This window comes from Triticum dicoccoides, chromosome 1A (assembly GCF_002162155.2).
Source record: "Triticum dicoccoides isolate Atlit2015 ecotype Zavitan chromosome 1A, WEW_v2.0, whole genome shotgun sequence".
Taxonomy (NCBI): Eukaryota; Viridiplantae; Streptophyta; class Magnoliopsida; order Poales; family Poaceae; genus Triticum; species Triticum dicoccoides.
The window spans coordinates 359,418,496-359,431,959 of NC_041380.1; the positions used below are offsets into that span (position 1 = coordinate 359,418,496).

At 45.3% G+C, this 13,464-nt stretch overlaps 1 protein-coding gene across 1 annotated transcript; it reads left to right on the forward strand.

Moving 5' to 3' along the window:
* Nucleotides 1–1,664: 1,664 nt before the first annotated feature.
* On the forward strand, nt 1,665–2,749 carry LOC119272978 (abscisic acid receptor PYL10-like). Its single transcript, XM_037554310.1, has one exon. It carries the CDS (start codon nt 1,770–1,772, stop codon nt 2,403–2,405), a length of 636 nt encoding a protein of 211 aa, XP_037410207.1. The 5' UTR covers nt 1,665–1,769; the 3' UTR covers nt 2,406–2,749.
* Nucleotides 2,750–13,464: the final 10,715 nt, after the last annotated feature.

The window sequence follows — 13,464 nt, forward strand, 5'->3', positions numbered from 1 at the left end:
TTAATACACTAGATGCATGCTGGATAGCAGTCGATGTGTGGAGTAATAGTAGTAGATGCAGACAGGAGTCGATCTACTAATCTTAGACGTGATGCCTATATATTGATCATTGCCTTGAATATTTCCATAATTATTCGATCTTCTATCAATTGCCCAACAGTATTTTGTTTATCCACCGTGTGTTATTTCTCAAGAGAAGCCACTAGTGAAATCTATGGCTCCCGGGTCTATTCTTTATCAATTTTGCTATTATTTGTTGTTTTTATTTTCAGATTTATTATTCCAAAAACCCAAAATACCTTGTTGCACTTTTTTATTACTTATTTTATTTCGCGTTTTATCGAAAACTATTTATCCAATCTGCCACAAATTGATCTATCTTTTTACTGTGGAGGGATTTACAACCCCTCTTACGCGTCAGGTTGCAAGTATTTGTACTTTGTGTGCAGATACCGTTTACACAGTGTTGTTTGGTTCTCCTGGATTGATACATTGGTTTCACAACTGAGGGAAATACCTACTGTAGCTATACTGCATCATCCCGTCCTCCTTGGAAAAATACCGACACGGTTTCAAGTGACATCACCACCCTTCCTGCCTCTGCCAATCACCACCTGCCAACATGGACGCTCTGTAGGACCCGATGCGTTCCTCGTCACCCTGATTTGGGCTTCTCTTGTCGTCGCCGGCACATAAATCGGCGGATTTACGGCTCTCGCCGCCGGCGCCAGATTTTAGCATCCAGCCAGCCACCGGCCTCGTCGCCTTTTTTCATGGATTGGACGGGTATCAAACCGCATAGCCTATGCACCGACTCTGCGCTGCATATCGGTATGGCCTCCTTCTCTAGTCGCTTGGATCTCACTCGTCGACTGACCACCGTCATAGCCACGCCCGGCGGGCGTCGGATGGGCTTGGCACTAGCCCAACAGCTACGTCAGCTCCTCGCTGTCGGTCCTCAGGTGTGACCACTGCCCACGGCTAATGTTGCGCCAAGTTTCGAGCACGCAAAAGCATCCAGCGTGGGTGTTCTTCAAGAGTGAAAAGGATGGGTGAGTTCTTGTTGCTACGGTTTGCTCAAAAAAGTTATATGATGGGATTTCTATTAGTGTATAATTGTGGTTCTAGTTTTTTTTTATCGGTTCTCTTGGCGAAGATTTGATGAATCATGTACTACGGTGTTTTAAGATGACGCTCAGTAAAATAAAAAAGTAGTGAAGTTATTTCGGTGGCCGAAAATGAAATGGATTTGATAAAATAAAGTACTTCAATAAATTTAGGAGATCAGTTAGGTCCGATCAAAATTTAGTGAAGTAAAAATAGTCCCCTAATCTTTACTCGGCGGTTTACTCCTGCATTTTTTAGGGAGATGCTCTTAGTTTAGAAAAGGATTTCCGCTAAAAAAATCCATCAAAGTGTTTTTTTTTTAGAGAAAATCCATCAAAGTGTTGATCCTCTAGTTTTAAGCAAAGACACTTGGTAAATCCGAAGAGAGAATATGCATATACCACAAGCACACACAATAAAAAAACATTTTTTGATTCCCTAGAGTGAAGAGGTCGTAGACCAAGAGAGAGAGAGTAGAGAGAGAAAGCCCTGGTCCCAATTCCCATCTCGCTTCAGCGTCTACTGCTAGATAGAGTAGTATTAAATGTACTAGCAGGCAGCTCACTCCCGCAAGGCTCCCCTTCATCTCACCCTGCTCCAAGCCTCTCTCTCGCACGCATCCCACCCCACCCCACCCGACCGCGTCGAGTCGAGTCCAATCGATGGAGCAGCAGCCTGTGGCGGCAGCGGAGCCGGAGGTACCGGCGGGGCTTGGGCTGACGGCCGCGGAGTACGCGCAGCTGCTGCCCACGGTGGAGGCGTACCACCGGTACGCCGTGGGGCCAGGCCAATGCTCCTCGCTCGTGGCGCAGCGTATCGAGGCGCCGCCAGCCGCCGTCTGGGCCATCGTCCGCCGCTTTGACTGCCCCCAGGTGTACAAGCACTTCATCCGCAGCTGCGCGCTCCGCCCGGACCCCGAGGCCAGCGACGAGCTCCGCCCGGGCCGCCTCCGCGAGGTCAGCGTCATCTCCGGCCTCCCCGCCAGCACCAGCACCGAGCGCCTCGACCTCCTGGACGACGCGCGCAGGGCCTTCGGCTTCACCATCACCGGCGGCGAGCACCGCCTCCGCAACTACCGGTCCGTCACCACCGTCTCCGAGCTCTCCCCGGCCGCGCCCGCCGAGATCTGCACCGTCGTTCTTGAGTCCTACGTCGTCGACGTCCCCGACGGCAACAGCGAGGAGGACACGCGCCTCTTCGCGGACACCGTCGTCAGGCTCAACCTCCAGAAGCTCAAGTCCGTCGCCGAGGCCAACGCCGCCGCCGCCGGGGCCACGCCCGCGCCGCCGGCAGAATAACGGCGGCCGGATGCTGTGATACTCTTTGCTTTTTCTCGGGAGGGGGTTGCTTCGAATTGACGCATGCAGGGGCTTCGAATAGGTGTGATTCCTGAGGTGCTGCCTGTAATAAAACTCTTTCCATGGACTCCTCCGTCCCCTTTCTTTTCCTTTCCTTTGGAATTCTTTCACCTTTCTGTCGTGCTTGCAATTGGAATTCAACTTTGCATGTCCGTGATTCATAGCTCGCTACTGCTAGATGATCAAGCCAGCTTATCACTTATAGCAGTACTACTCAATGTTCATTAGCTTGATTCATACTCTAGCCCTTGTTGCTAAATGATGATGATGATGATGATGAATTAGCACTTGTTGATCGATAATGATGATGAAGAAGAATTAGTACCTGCTGATCGATGATGATGATAATAATGTTAAATGGCTGCATGATTTAGTGGAAACGAAAAGAAACTAGGAGCGATGTTACTGTGATTGATTGTCTTGAGATGCTTGTTTAGTGGGTGTAGTTTTTGTCTCTTTCTTGTCATGTTTTTCTGTTGCGTGTGCTCCGGGATGCATGCATCATTGTTTCTGTTTGGAACCGGCATGAAAACACAGTGGCGATCGACACTTGTTGCTTCTCTAGTTCCCTGGAGTAGAAAACAACACTTCCATTTCCCAGGCCACACTGCAAATTTTTGGTGAATTTATGTCCAACTTGTGCATATCTGAATATGTTATCAGCGACTGTAGCAGTCATGTCATGTGATCCATTTGTGTTAGCCGAGCCTTCCAGAAGCCATCCATATCATGTGATGAATACTATTGCTAAGCAAGTTTTACCTCATATTTTTCATGATCAATCCATTGCTATTGCTATGTTGGTGCTTAAAGATTCAGACATGAATGAAGAAAGCCAGTACAGTAGCACAGTAGCAGCAAGAATGCAAGATGCTCATGAGACCCAGCGAGCATCTTCTTTTCTTTTTTCTTTTCAATCAATCTGTCAATCTCCTCCTTTCCGGAGACAAATCAGTTTGGAACTTACTACAAGTGAAAAAACGAAAGCTTTCGCGAAAAACAAAAGTGAAAAAACGAAAGATGCAGGCCGCCAAAGAGCTCACTAATGCAAATTAGGTGCTCCACTTGCCATTAGTGGGGTTCCCCCTCCACCAATCCCCTTGCCCCATTGTCAATTTGGCATCATCATGATTCATGAAGAAAGGAATAATGACTAGATCTTCCTCCCATTTCCAGTTCCATATACTAGTACATCACCCCAATTCAGATTCTCTCTCTCCCTCTGATCAACATCGGCATATCACGTTGACAAGCTTCCGAAGAGACGCAGCGCGGCACCATCGGCGGAGGTCTGCTGATTGGCAGCAACGGGGGCAGGCAGGGCCCTGGGTTTCATTGATGGTGCTGGTGGTGGGCGCCCGGCGCCGGCGTCGGGGACGAGACGATCGAGACGACGACAGAAGCATTGAAGGCGTAGCGATGGATGGCGTTTCACATGGCGCTGTCTTTCAGACGGACATGGACCTGACACTCGCTCATCCACTTGCGCAACTTGCTTGCCCCCAATAATCAAAGCCAGAAAAGACTCCACCTTTTATTCTCCCTTTTTCTCTTACGTCCAGGACAACGGACTCCGACCTTATTATTTTAATAAATATAATGGAAAAAGAAAACGCTTTATATTTCACCCCGCCCCTACACGCTGATCAATGGACAAGATGCAGTAATTGGTCGAGAAGATGGCTGTTTTTTCATTCTCCATATATCTGATCAGTGACTCGCAACCAGATTGGGTCAGTGTCTGATGGACTAGTGGCAACTACTGTTGACTGCTTCTGCTTTTGCTTGAGAGGAACACTGCAGAGAAATGCAAGATAAAAAATTAAAAATTCGCAGTCACAAAAATCAAAAAAGAAATGGGGTGAGAGAGGCTCGAACATCGACCTCAGGATCACTCGCTATAGCTATGAGAGCTACGCGCTAGCCAACTGCGCCACCACCCCGTTGTGATGATGACTGGTCCTCAAATTATAAGTACGGGATACTGTAAACCAGTTCTTTATCCTCATGGGCGAACAAAAGGGTAGGTCTGAGTTGTGCCAAAAAAGACCCAGCACCATTTATTTTTTCTGTCAACTTGGACGGAGTTGAACTGCGAGCCGGGCTTGAGGTCAGCAGCATCCATCACCATCCCATTCCTTTTGAACGGGGGAAGGAATCACTAGCTCCTACTCCTACTCCTACTCCTACTCCTACTCCTACTCCTACAGCATACTGATGAAGATGAACCAACCTGTCCTATACTACTACTCCCTCGGTCTAGATACATCCCCTTTTATTCGTTTTGATGACAAGTATTTTTAGAAGGATGGAGTACGTACAATGAACCTCAACCGTGTCGCCGCTCACCAGCCATGAAACGAGAGTCGTCGAGGCGACACATGGTTAGGATTCCACATCGTCTTTGTCTGCGATTCTCTTCCAGTAGGTTACTCGATCAACTACACAAGACAAGATAATGGAGCTAGGTAGATGTGGGCGGCGTGGGGAAGAAGAGGAAACTTCACATGGCAGGCCAAGGGCAACAGGAGACGCACCATACGGTGGCAATGCACAACGAACTGATGATATACATGTCTTGGTCTCTTAGGGAAGGAAGCATCTTTGCATCGTGTGGCGAAAGGAACTGACGACGTGTCTTGATGTGGTCAAGCTAAGGAAGCATCTTGACGTGTTGATGGATGTATGCATTGTATGATGCAGAGGCCAAGGTTATCCCCTTTTTAAAATAAAAAATCAGCCTCTCACCAAGTATACAAGCAACTAGGGTTCCCTGTACGTCTAGGCACCACCGCTGGTTCTCCTCGCCTCCGAGTGCAAGAAAAATCCGGTTTGAACATTGGATGTGGACTTTGCGTCGTCTTAGGGCATCTCTAATTGAATCCTTAAGAACGTTTGAATCCTTAATAAATTTTGTTCGAGAAGTTAAGCCGTATCAAACTGAACCCTCAAACATTTTAACTCTTCAAAATTTCAGGAGAAGCGTCGGCCGCTGCTTAAATTTGAGGAGCCAGACGCAACTCTTAGCAAAAGATTCCCTCCTCGCGATCGCCTCTCTCTTTTGCTCAGCCGCCTCCACACCAGTGCCACCCATGTCGTGTTCCTCGCCTCTGTCGACCACCGGGCAACCCCACCGACCTCTGACCGCCAAATTCCAGTGAGAACCAGGCGAACTTCTTCTCCTCCTTCTTCTTCTTCTTCCTCTTCCTCTTCTTCTTCTTCACTTCTCAGTCATCTCCGGCCACGGTTGTGCTGCTCCTCATCGTCCCTATCATGGTGTTCTTTCCCGTCGTTCCCGGCCATGAGCAAAATTGCACCACTCGTGGAGGGGCACCTTGCGGAGAAAAGTGGCTGCCGGCCGCATCACTGATTTCGATGAAACCTTGCGCTCCAGATCACACCATTGTGCCACTAGGAGAAGGATGAGGGGAAGAACCCTTCAGATGAAGAAACGCCCAGGCCATGACCTGTGGATGACGAATTTCGCCTACTTTCTCAACTACGTTGTCGCAGGCTTACATTGTATACAATGATCTTCCATCAAATTACTTTTGCGGAGCATCTATTATAGGTCCTAGATAGCTCATGGACATACTCTAGTGGCGAGAAGTCGTAGTTGGCCGTGCAGAAGGAAGAAGATGAGAGAACGAAGAAGAGGGAGAGAGATTTCCATGTGTGGTCTGTTGACACCTGATTTTGGCAAGATACAGATTGCAATGAAGATGGTCTCGAGTGAACGGGTTTTCAGCATGAAAAGATTCACGTCGCCGAGTGGAACCACTTTGATGTTTCGGTTATATTCATTCGACTTTATCTTACAGACTGAAACTTTACTCCGAGTGGCATAATTCAATGTTCCAAGTGGTTTTTGGCCAATCACGTCTTCAAGATGACCTCGGATGAAGGAGCACTCTTAAGGAATTGTCTTTGTCTCGTCGAGGCAATCGACTTTGATATATAAATCATCTCAATCCGAGTTCATATGCAAAAGTTAGAGGCAATACACTGCAGACTGAACCTCAACGGAAATATGGCGCGAGGTGCCAGACACTTGTCTGATAGGTTGCGCGAGTAATTCGGCCATCAAGACGGCCTTGAATCGAAAAACCTTCAACACGAAAAAGTTTTGTCTCATCGAGCCGATCCTTTTTCATATGAAATTTGTCTCAATCCGAGGTCGTATGCAACCTGGAGAGGCAAATCAAGACCAGGCTATGTTTTCGGTCGGGAAATCCGAGTGAAAAGTTTACCATCCGAGTGAAAACCTACCGATCGAGTACAAGGTCGAGTGAAAAACTTATTGATCGAGTAAAAGATTGGCTTTCGAGTGAAAATATAGTAATCCGAGTGAAATTATCATCCGAGTGAAGTTATTCCGAGTGAAAAGATTACCATCAGAATGAAAACTTGACGTTCGAGTAAGATATTGCCTTCCGAGCGAAATATAGTCATCCGAGTGAAAGATTGTCTTCCGAGTGAAATTATAGTCATCTGAGTGAAAGATTGTCTTCCGAGTGAAAGACTCTAACATCCGAGTGAAAAGGTCCAGTCGGACGAAAAACTCAATATCCGAGTGGATGAGCTCGGATCCGAGTGAAACTAAAGATGTGCCCGAAAGGTAATCCAGATGACCTCGGATGGAAAAGTGATCAACACAGAAGTTGTCCGCATCGTCAAAACGGTGAACTTTGGTTTTGGAGTCATTATCTTATGAGATAGTATACGGCCTCTAAGTTCACTACGAGACTCGGACAATCCAGTCCGTTACATGACTGAGTCCGACTTGATATTAAAGATGGCTTCGTAGAATATTCAAAATGGTCTTATTTGGAAAAGTGTTCAACATAAGGATTGTTCGTCTCGTCGAGGCGCACAAGTTTCATATTTGGGCCGTCTTGATCGGAGGTCATATGCAAGCTCAGCGGCCCGCGCAAGGAGGAAGACAGAAGTTGGGCCAAATTCAGACTGAATCCGAGTTGGAATAGAACTAGGACTCTAGGACGTGAATTGATGTAAGTTTTTGTAAGGAAAGCCTAGATGAATCCTTTGCTTGTATGGGATGTCCAGCCGCCTCTTATATATGTTGGGGGTGATGGCCGATTGAACAACACACAATCGAACAAATCAACATACTACTTTTTCATCTACGTTTTATCTCTCCACCGTTTTTCTATCTCGTTCTTCGCCGTTCTTCGTGTTTGAGAGCTGCGAATCCCGAGGCTCTAGGGGCGAGCGAATCGACCTAGGGCAGCCCATAGCCGCCGCACTCCCTGATGGGGTCCCTCCCGGGGGTGTGGGGTTTTCGGGTCTGCAAAAGCGCCTGCCGACTGTCTTGCGTATCGCGCTGTCGGTCGGGTCTCCTTCGACGTGAGCTGCGGTGCATCACCCCCGGCGTCGAGGGTACACGTGACATGTTCGTGTGTCAACACACTTTTTGGCGACTCCGCTGGGGATCGAAGATCAATCATCATCATCCACCATGTCCGATCTTCCCAAGCCATCTGAGGTAGACGTCGATAACATCATTAAGCCCAGTCTTGATGAGATATCGGCCGATCATCGCCAAGTCTATGAGGAGTACAAAAAGGCGCGCGAGGAGAAGGACCTGCAGGAGTTCCTTGCAAAATTCAAGAAAGATCGCCAAGGCAACATCACTCCGATTGAAGAAATTAAGTTTCCTCCTCTTCAAACTGAACAGGTTAAACCCTCTGTAAGCACTGCCTTTTCTCCTGAGCAGTGGGCTGAGATTGAAAGTCGTATTGCTGATGGTAAAAATCTAGTCTATCAAACTTTTATAGAAAATACTAATGCTCAGAAGAATATATCTCAATCCTCTAGTGGTAATAATGGTGTAGCTGCTAGTGTGCAAAACCCTAATCTGGCTTTACCTATTGCATCGGCGCCTCCCGTACCGATGACTTATTATCCTACCCAAACAAATCAGATTGTGACTACACCCATTAATCCTATTATGAGCATGACAGGTTCGGTTGCAACGCCGAACCAAACTCTACCTACAGCTACAACCACTCGACCGCTACCAAATTATGGGTCGACATACATGCCACAATTCCTACCTACAGCTAGTAACCATACTCTTCCTATGTCACTGCCACAAGCTTCATCGTCCACTACGGATGATGGTCTAGCTAACCCTAGAGAGGAGATGGCTAAGATGCTTAGAGAGAATTTTGGAGTTGAGTTACCTCGGAATCGGATTTACCAAAAGCCGTACCCCGAGTACTTTGATGCCATCCAGTGCCCTCCGGGATATAAGATTCCAGATTTTGTTAAGTTCAATGGAGAGGGCACAAAAACCACATGGGAGCATGTTAGTCAATACTTAGCACAACTAGGTGAAGCAGGCTCACTAAATGAGTTGAAAGTGCGTTTGTTTCCTTTATCTTTAACTGGTACTGCATTTTCATGGTTTCCTTCTTTACCACATGGTTCCATTCGGGTTTGGTCGCAGCTAGAGCAGAAATTTCATGATCACTTTTATAGCGGCGACAATGAACTCAAGTTATCACATCTAACATCGGTTAAATAGAAGCATGATGAATCGGTCTCCGATTACGTCAAGAGATTCAGAGAAACAAAAAACCGGTGTTTTAGTTTGGTGATAACCGAGAGAGACTTGGCAGACCTAGTGCTGAGTGGTTTGAGAACTCCCATTAGAGAAAAGCTAGAAGGTTATGAGTTCTTAAATATCAACCAAGTCTTACAAAGGGCTTTGGCTCAGGAAAGCCGAAGCAAAGATCTCAAAGAAGTGCATAGATACAAAGTCGATCGTCCAAAGATGAATATGGTGGAATATGATAGTGATCACTCGGACGATGAGGGTGATGTTTTTGCTACTGAATTTGTTTGGCCATCTAAGGCCAAACCCTTTACTTGCAATGATCTGAAACCGATTCATAAGAATCATGATGAAGAGATGTAGTTTACTTTTAACATTGCTAAATGTGATATAATATTTGATGCTTTGCTGCAGGCTAAGATTATTAGAATATCTTATACTTTACCGCCGTTTGAAGAGCTAAAACGGCGTGCTTATTGCATGTATCATAATTCTTTTTCTCATGTTACTAACGATTGCAATGTTTTTCGACGACAGATACAATCGGCCATTAATGACGGACGATTGAACTTTTCTGAGATGCAAGTTGATAAACAACCTTTTCCAATGAATACCATGGATTTGGAGGGGAAGAAGCTACTCATTCGGCCTGAGGTAGCCGAATCTGCTAATAAAGCTAATATCATTATTGGTGAGCCCAGGAAAGACAAGGAAGGCGGCACGGTCTTGGGGAGACATGTTGTGCTTGATAAGCAGCCCGATGGCAAGGAAGTAATCAAAATCACCATCAAGAATCCTACACTCGGGGGGCAACCGCAAGTGCAAGAAAATACTCGAGTTAAATTTGTCAAACCCAAGAGTCCAGAAGTTGGCAAGTGGAAGAGGAATGAAGCTAAAGTGCAACGCAAGCGGATCAAGCCAACTTTTGATATGTTGCTATCCAAATATGCTAATCAGTCGGCTGGTCCCAGCTCTAACCGGCCATCATACTTGAAGCGACCAAGGTCACCATCAGATGATATGTTCAGTCAGTATATGAAACTGAGTGGACCAAAGGTGTTGTTTCCAGAAGAGCAAAGGCAAACTGTTTGGGGTCGACTTGAATACTCATATAATGGCCGACTGAACATCGGTAACTATCGGTCGGCTGGTCAAAACATGCGACCGGATGGAAATTATCCGAGTGTAAGAATGCACCCAGGTGGAAGCTATCCGAGTGAAAAATGTGGCCGAGTAGATTCCATCTGACTGAACTCCATCCGAGTGATATCCATCCGAGTGGATTCCATCAGAGTAAAAAGGTGCGCCCGAGTGGAAATTTCATGCATCTGGAAAGTCGAAAAGAATGGCGTGTTAAATCACCAAGTGTTGCAGCAGTTGAGTCGGGAAAAGGCAAGGAGAAAATGGATGTCGAGTCACTTATCTTGGGCACCGAAACATTCGCCATACAGCAGCCGATTGTGCATAGCAATCCGACTGAGCCGATACTTGCTATCACGCCAAAGCACTCGGCTAATGACCATGAGGCAAGCACCAACCAGGTAAAAACGAGAGATCCTAAATACACTCATCCAAAGTGGTGTCCTCCAGGGCTAACAAAGACACAAAAGAGGAAACTACAGAGGTTAAGGAGTCAAGAGATGGTAGAACAGGAGGCCGAGAAACAAAGGGATAAGTTGTTCAATGACACTCGACCCATGGTTCCACCAAAACAAGTGTGGAGGCCTAAACAAATACAAGATACATCAACTTCTACATCTATCACAGCAATACCTACATCACCAAAGGAGGACGATGCAACATATATGACATTGTCTGCAACTCTTCTTACTTCTCCTTCACTCGGACAAATTTCAGAATCTGTGGATGCACTCGAGGAGGAGGCTGATATGTTGGACTATGATTCTACGCCGGTTCATGAAGGTATGGATATCAATATGGTGTATTACTTACCTGCTGAGTTTCGTGCTGTAGATGAAGAAGGGGAGGTGGCTCAGCTGGATTTTGGCCCTAAAACACAATATTCGAGAAGCCAAAAGAACCAGTAACGCATCTTAATCCATTATATCTCAGAGGTCATGTCAATGGGTCGCCACTCACTCGGATGCTTGTTGATGGTGGTGCTGTGGTAAATCTTATGCCCTATTCGGTCTTCAAGAAATTGGGTTTGCCTGATGAAGAATTGATCAAGACCAATATGGTGCTCAACGGATTTGAAGTCAAAGAGAAAACTGAAGCCAAAGGTGTGATGTATGTGGAGCTTACAGTCGGAAGCAAAACTTTGGCTACTGCATTCTTTGTCGCTGAGGTGCAAGGTAACTACAACGTCATACTAGGCCACGATTGGGTTCATGCAAACTAGTGCGTGCCATCCACTATGCACCAGTTTTTGATTCAGTGGGTTGACGATGAAGTGGAAGTTATTCATGCGGATAACTCGGCCTGTGTTGCTTTGGCCGATGCATCGGTGGATTGGCAACATCCCAATGCTACTTGCTTGACGGGACGTGACTTATCAGAATTTGATTTTCTTAGCGCGACCAAGAATGGTTTTGTGCCCGTCTCTTTAAAGCCGATTGAATGCAATCGGCTCCAAGGTATGATATGTTTAAATGGATCCTAATCCTGAGTGGTTACAAAAACGTCTTGTAAAGTATCGGTCCAATGAGAATGATATGTATGAGTCTATAGAGGAGTTGGATGACATGGATAAACTTGGACAAGGTTTTACATCAGCCGATCCGTTAGAAGAGGTAGATATTGGAGATGGTTCAGTCACTCGACCGACATTTATAAACAAAAATTTGAAGGCCGATTGTAAGGCTAAGTTAATTGAGCTATTGAAAGAATATGTTTGTTGCTTTGCATGGGAATATCATGAGATGCCAGGGTTAAGCCAAGAGCTAGTGGAACATCGGTTGCCTATAAAGGCCGGTTTTAGACCTTATAAATAGTCGGCCAGAAAATTTAATCCGAAAACATATGACTGGATCAAGGAAGAGATCGGTCGACTGCTTGAAGCTAATTTCATTCGACCTTGCAGGTATGCCGAGTGGATTTCTAGCATTGTCCCAGTAGAGAAGAAAGGATCTAGCAAGTTGAGGGTGTGCATTGATTTCAGAGATTTGAATAGGGCTACACCCAAAGATGAGTATCCTATGCTAATAGCCGATATGCTTATTAATGATGCTTCTTGACATAAGGTTATTAGCTTTCTAGATGGTAATGACGGATACAATCAAATTTTTATGGCCGAAGAGGACATGTACAAAACGGCTTTCCGAATGTCCTGGTTTCCTTGGTTTATTCAAGTGGAAAGTGATGACATTCGGATTAAAAAATGCTGGAGGCACGTATCAAAGGGCTATGAATTTAATTTTTCATGATTTACTCGGTGTCATACTTGAAGTTTATATTGATGATATTGTTGTCAAATCAGATGCTTTTGAATCTCACTTGGCCGATTTGTGTTTAGCTTTCGAAAGAATGAAAAAGTATGGACTGAAGATGAATCCTTTAAAGTGTGCATTCGGTGTATCAGCTGGCAAGTTTTTGGATTTTATTATTCATGAAGATGGCATAGAGATTGATCCCAAAAAGATAGAGGCCATACATAAAGTGGAGGCTCCAACATGCAAGAGAGATATGCAAAAGTTTCTTGGCAAGGTCAATTATTTGAGAAGGTTCATAACTAATCTATCAAGGAAAGTTGATGCATTTACTCCTATCCTTCGGTTAAAGAATGATGCTGATTTCACTTGGGGGGCAAAATAGCAAGAAGGATTTGATATGATCAAGAATTATTTGTGCACTCCTCCGGTGATGAAAGTACCCAAGCATAGGGAACCCTTCAGACTTTACATTGCAGCAGAGGAAGGAGTTATTGGTGTTGTTCTAACTCAAGAGACCGAAGGAAAAGAGCATGCCATCACTTATTTGAGCCACTGCCTATTGGACGCAGAGACAAGGTATACATTTATTGAAAAATTATGTCTATGTTTATATTATGCTTGCACAAAATTGAGACGTTATTTAGTACCGAGTGCTTGCATAGCAGCTTGTCAGACCGATGTCATTAAATACATGTTACATAGACCAATTCTTAGTGGTAGAATTGGCAAGTGGGCTTATGCTTTGATTGAATATGATTTGGCCTATGAATCTCTAAAATCCATGAAAGGCCAAATCGTTGCTAATTTTATTGTTGAACATCGGATTGATGACAAGCATGATGTTGATATAAACCTTGTCTCAATAGTACCATGGAGATTATATTTTGATGGTTTAGTTTGTACCAATGGCCAAGGTGTTGGTATTGTTTACATATCTCCTCATAGTGCTGTTTTTGAAGCCTCATGCCGCTTAGAATATTTTTGTACAAACAATCAAGCCAAATATGAAGCATTATTATTCGGCCTA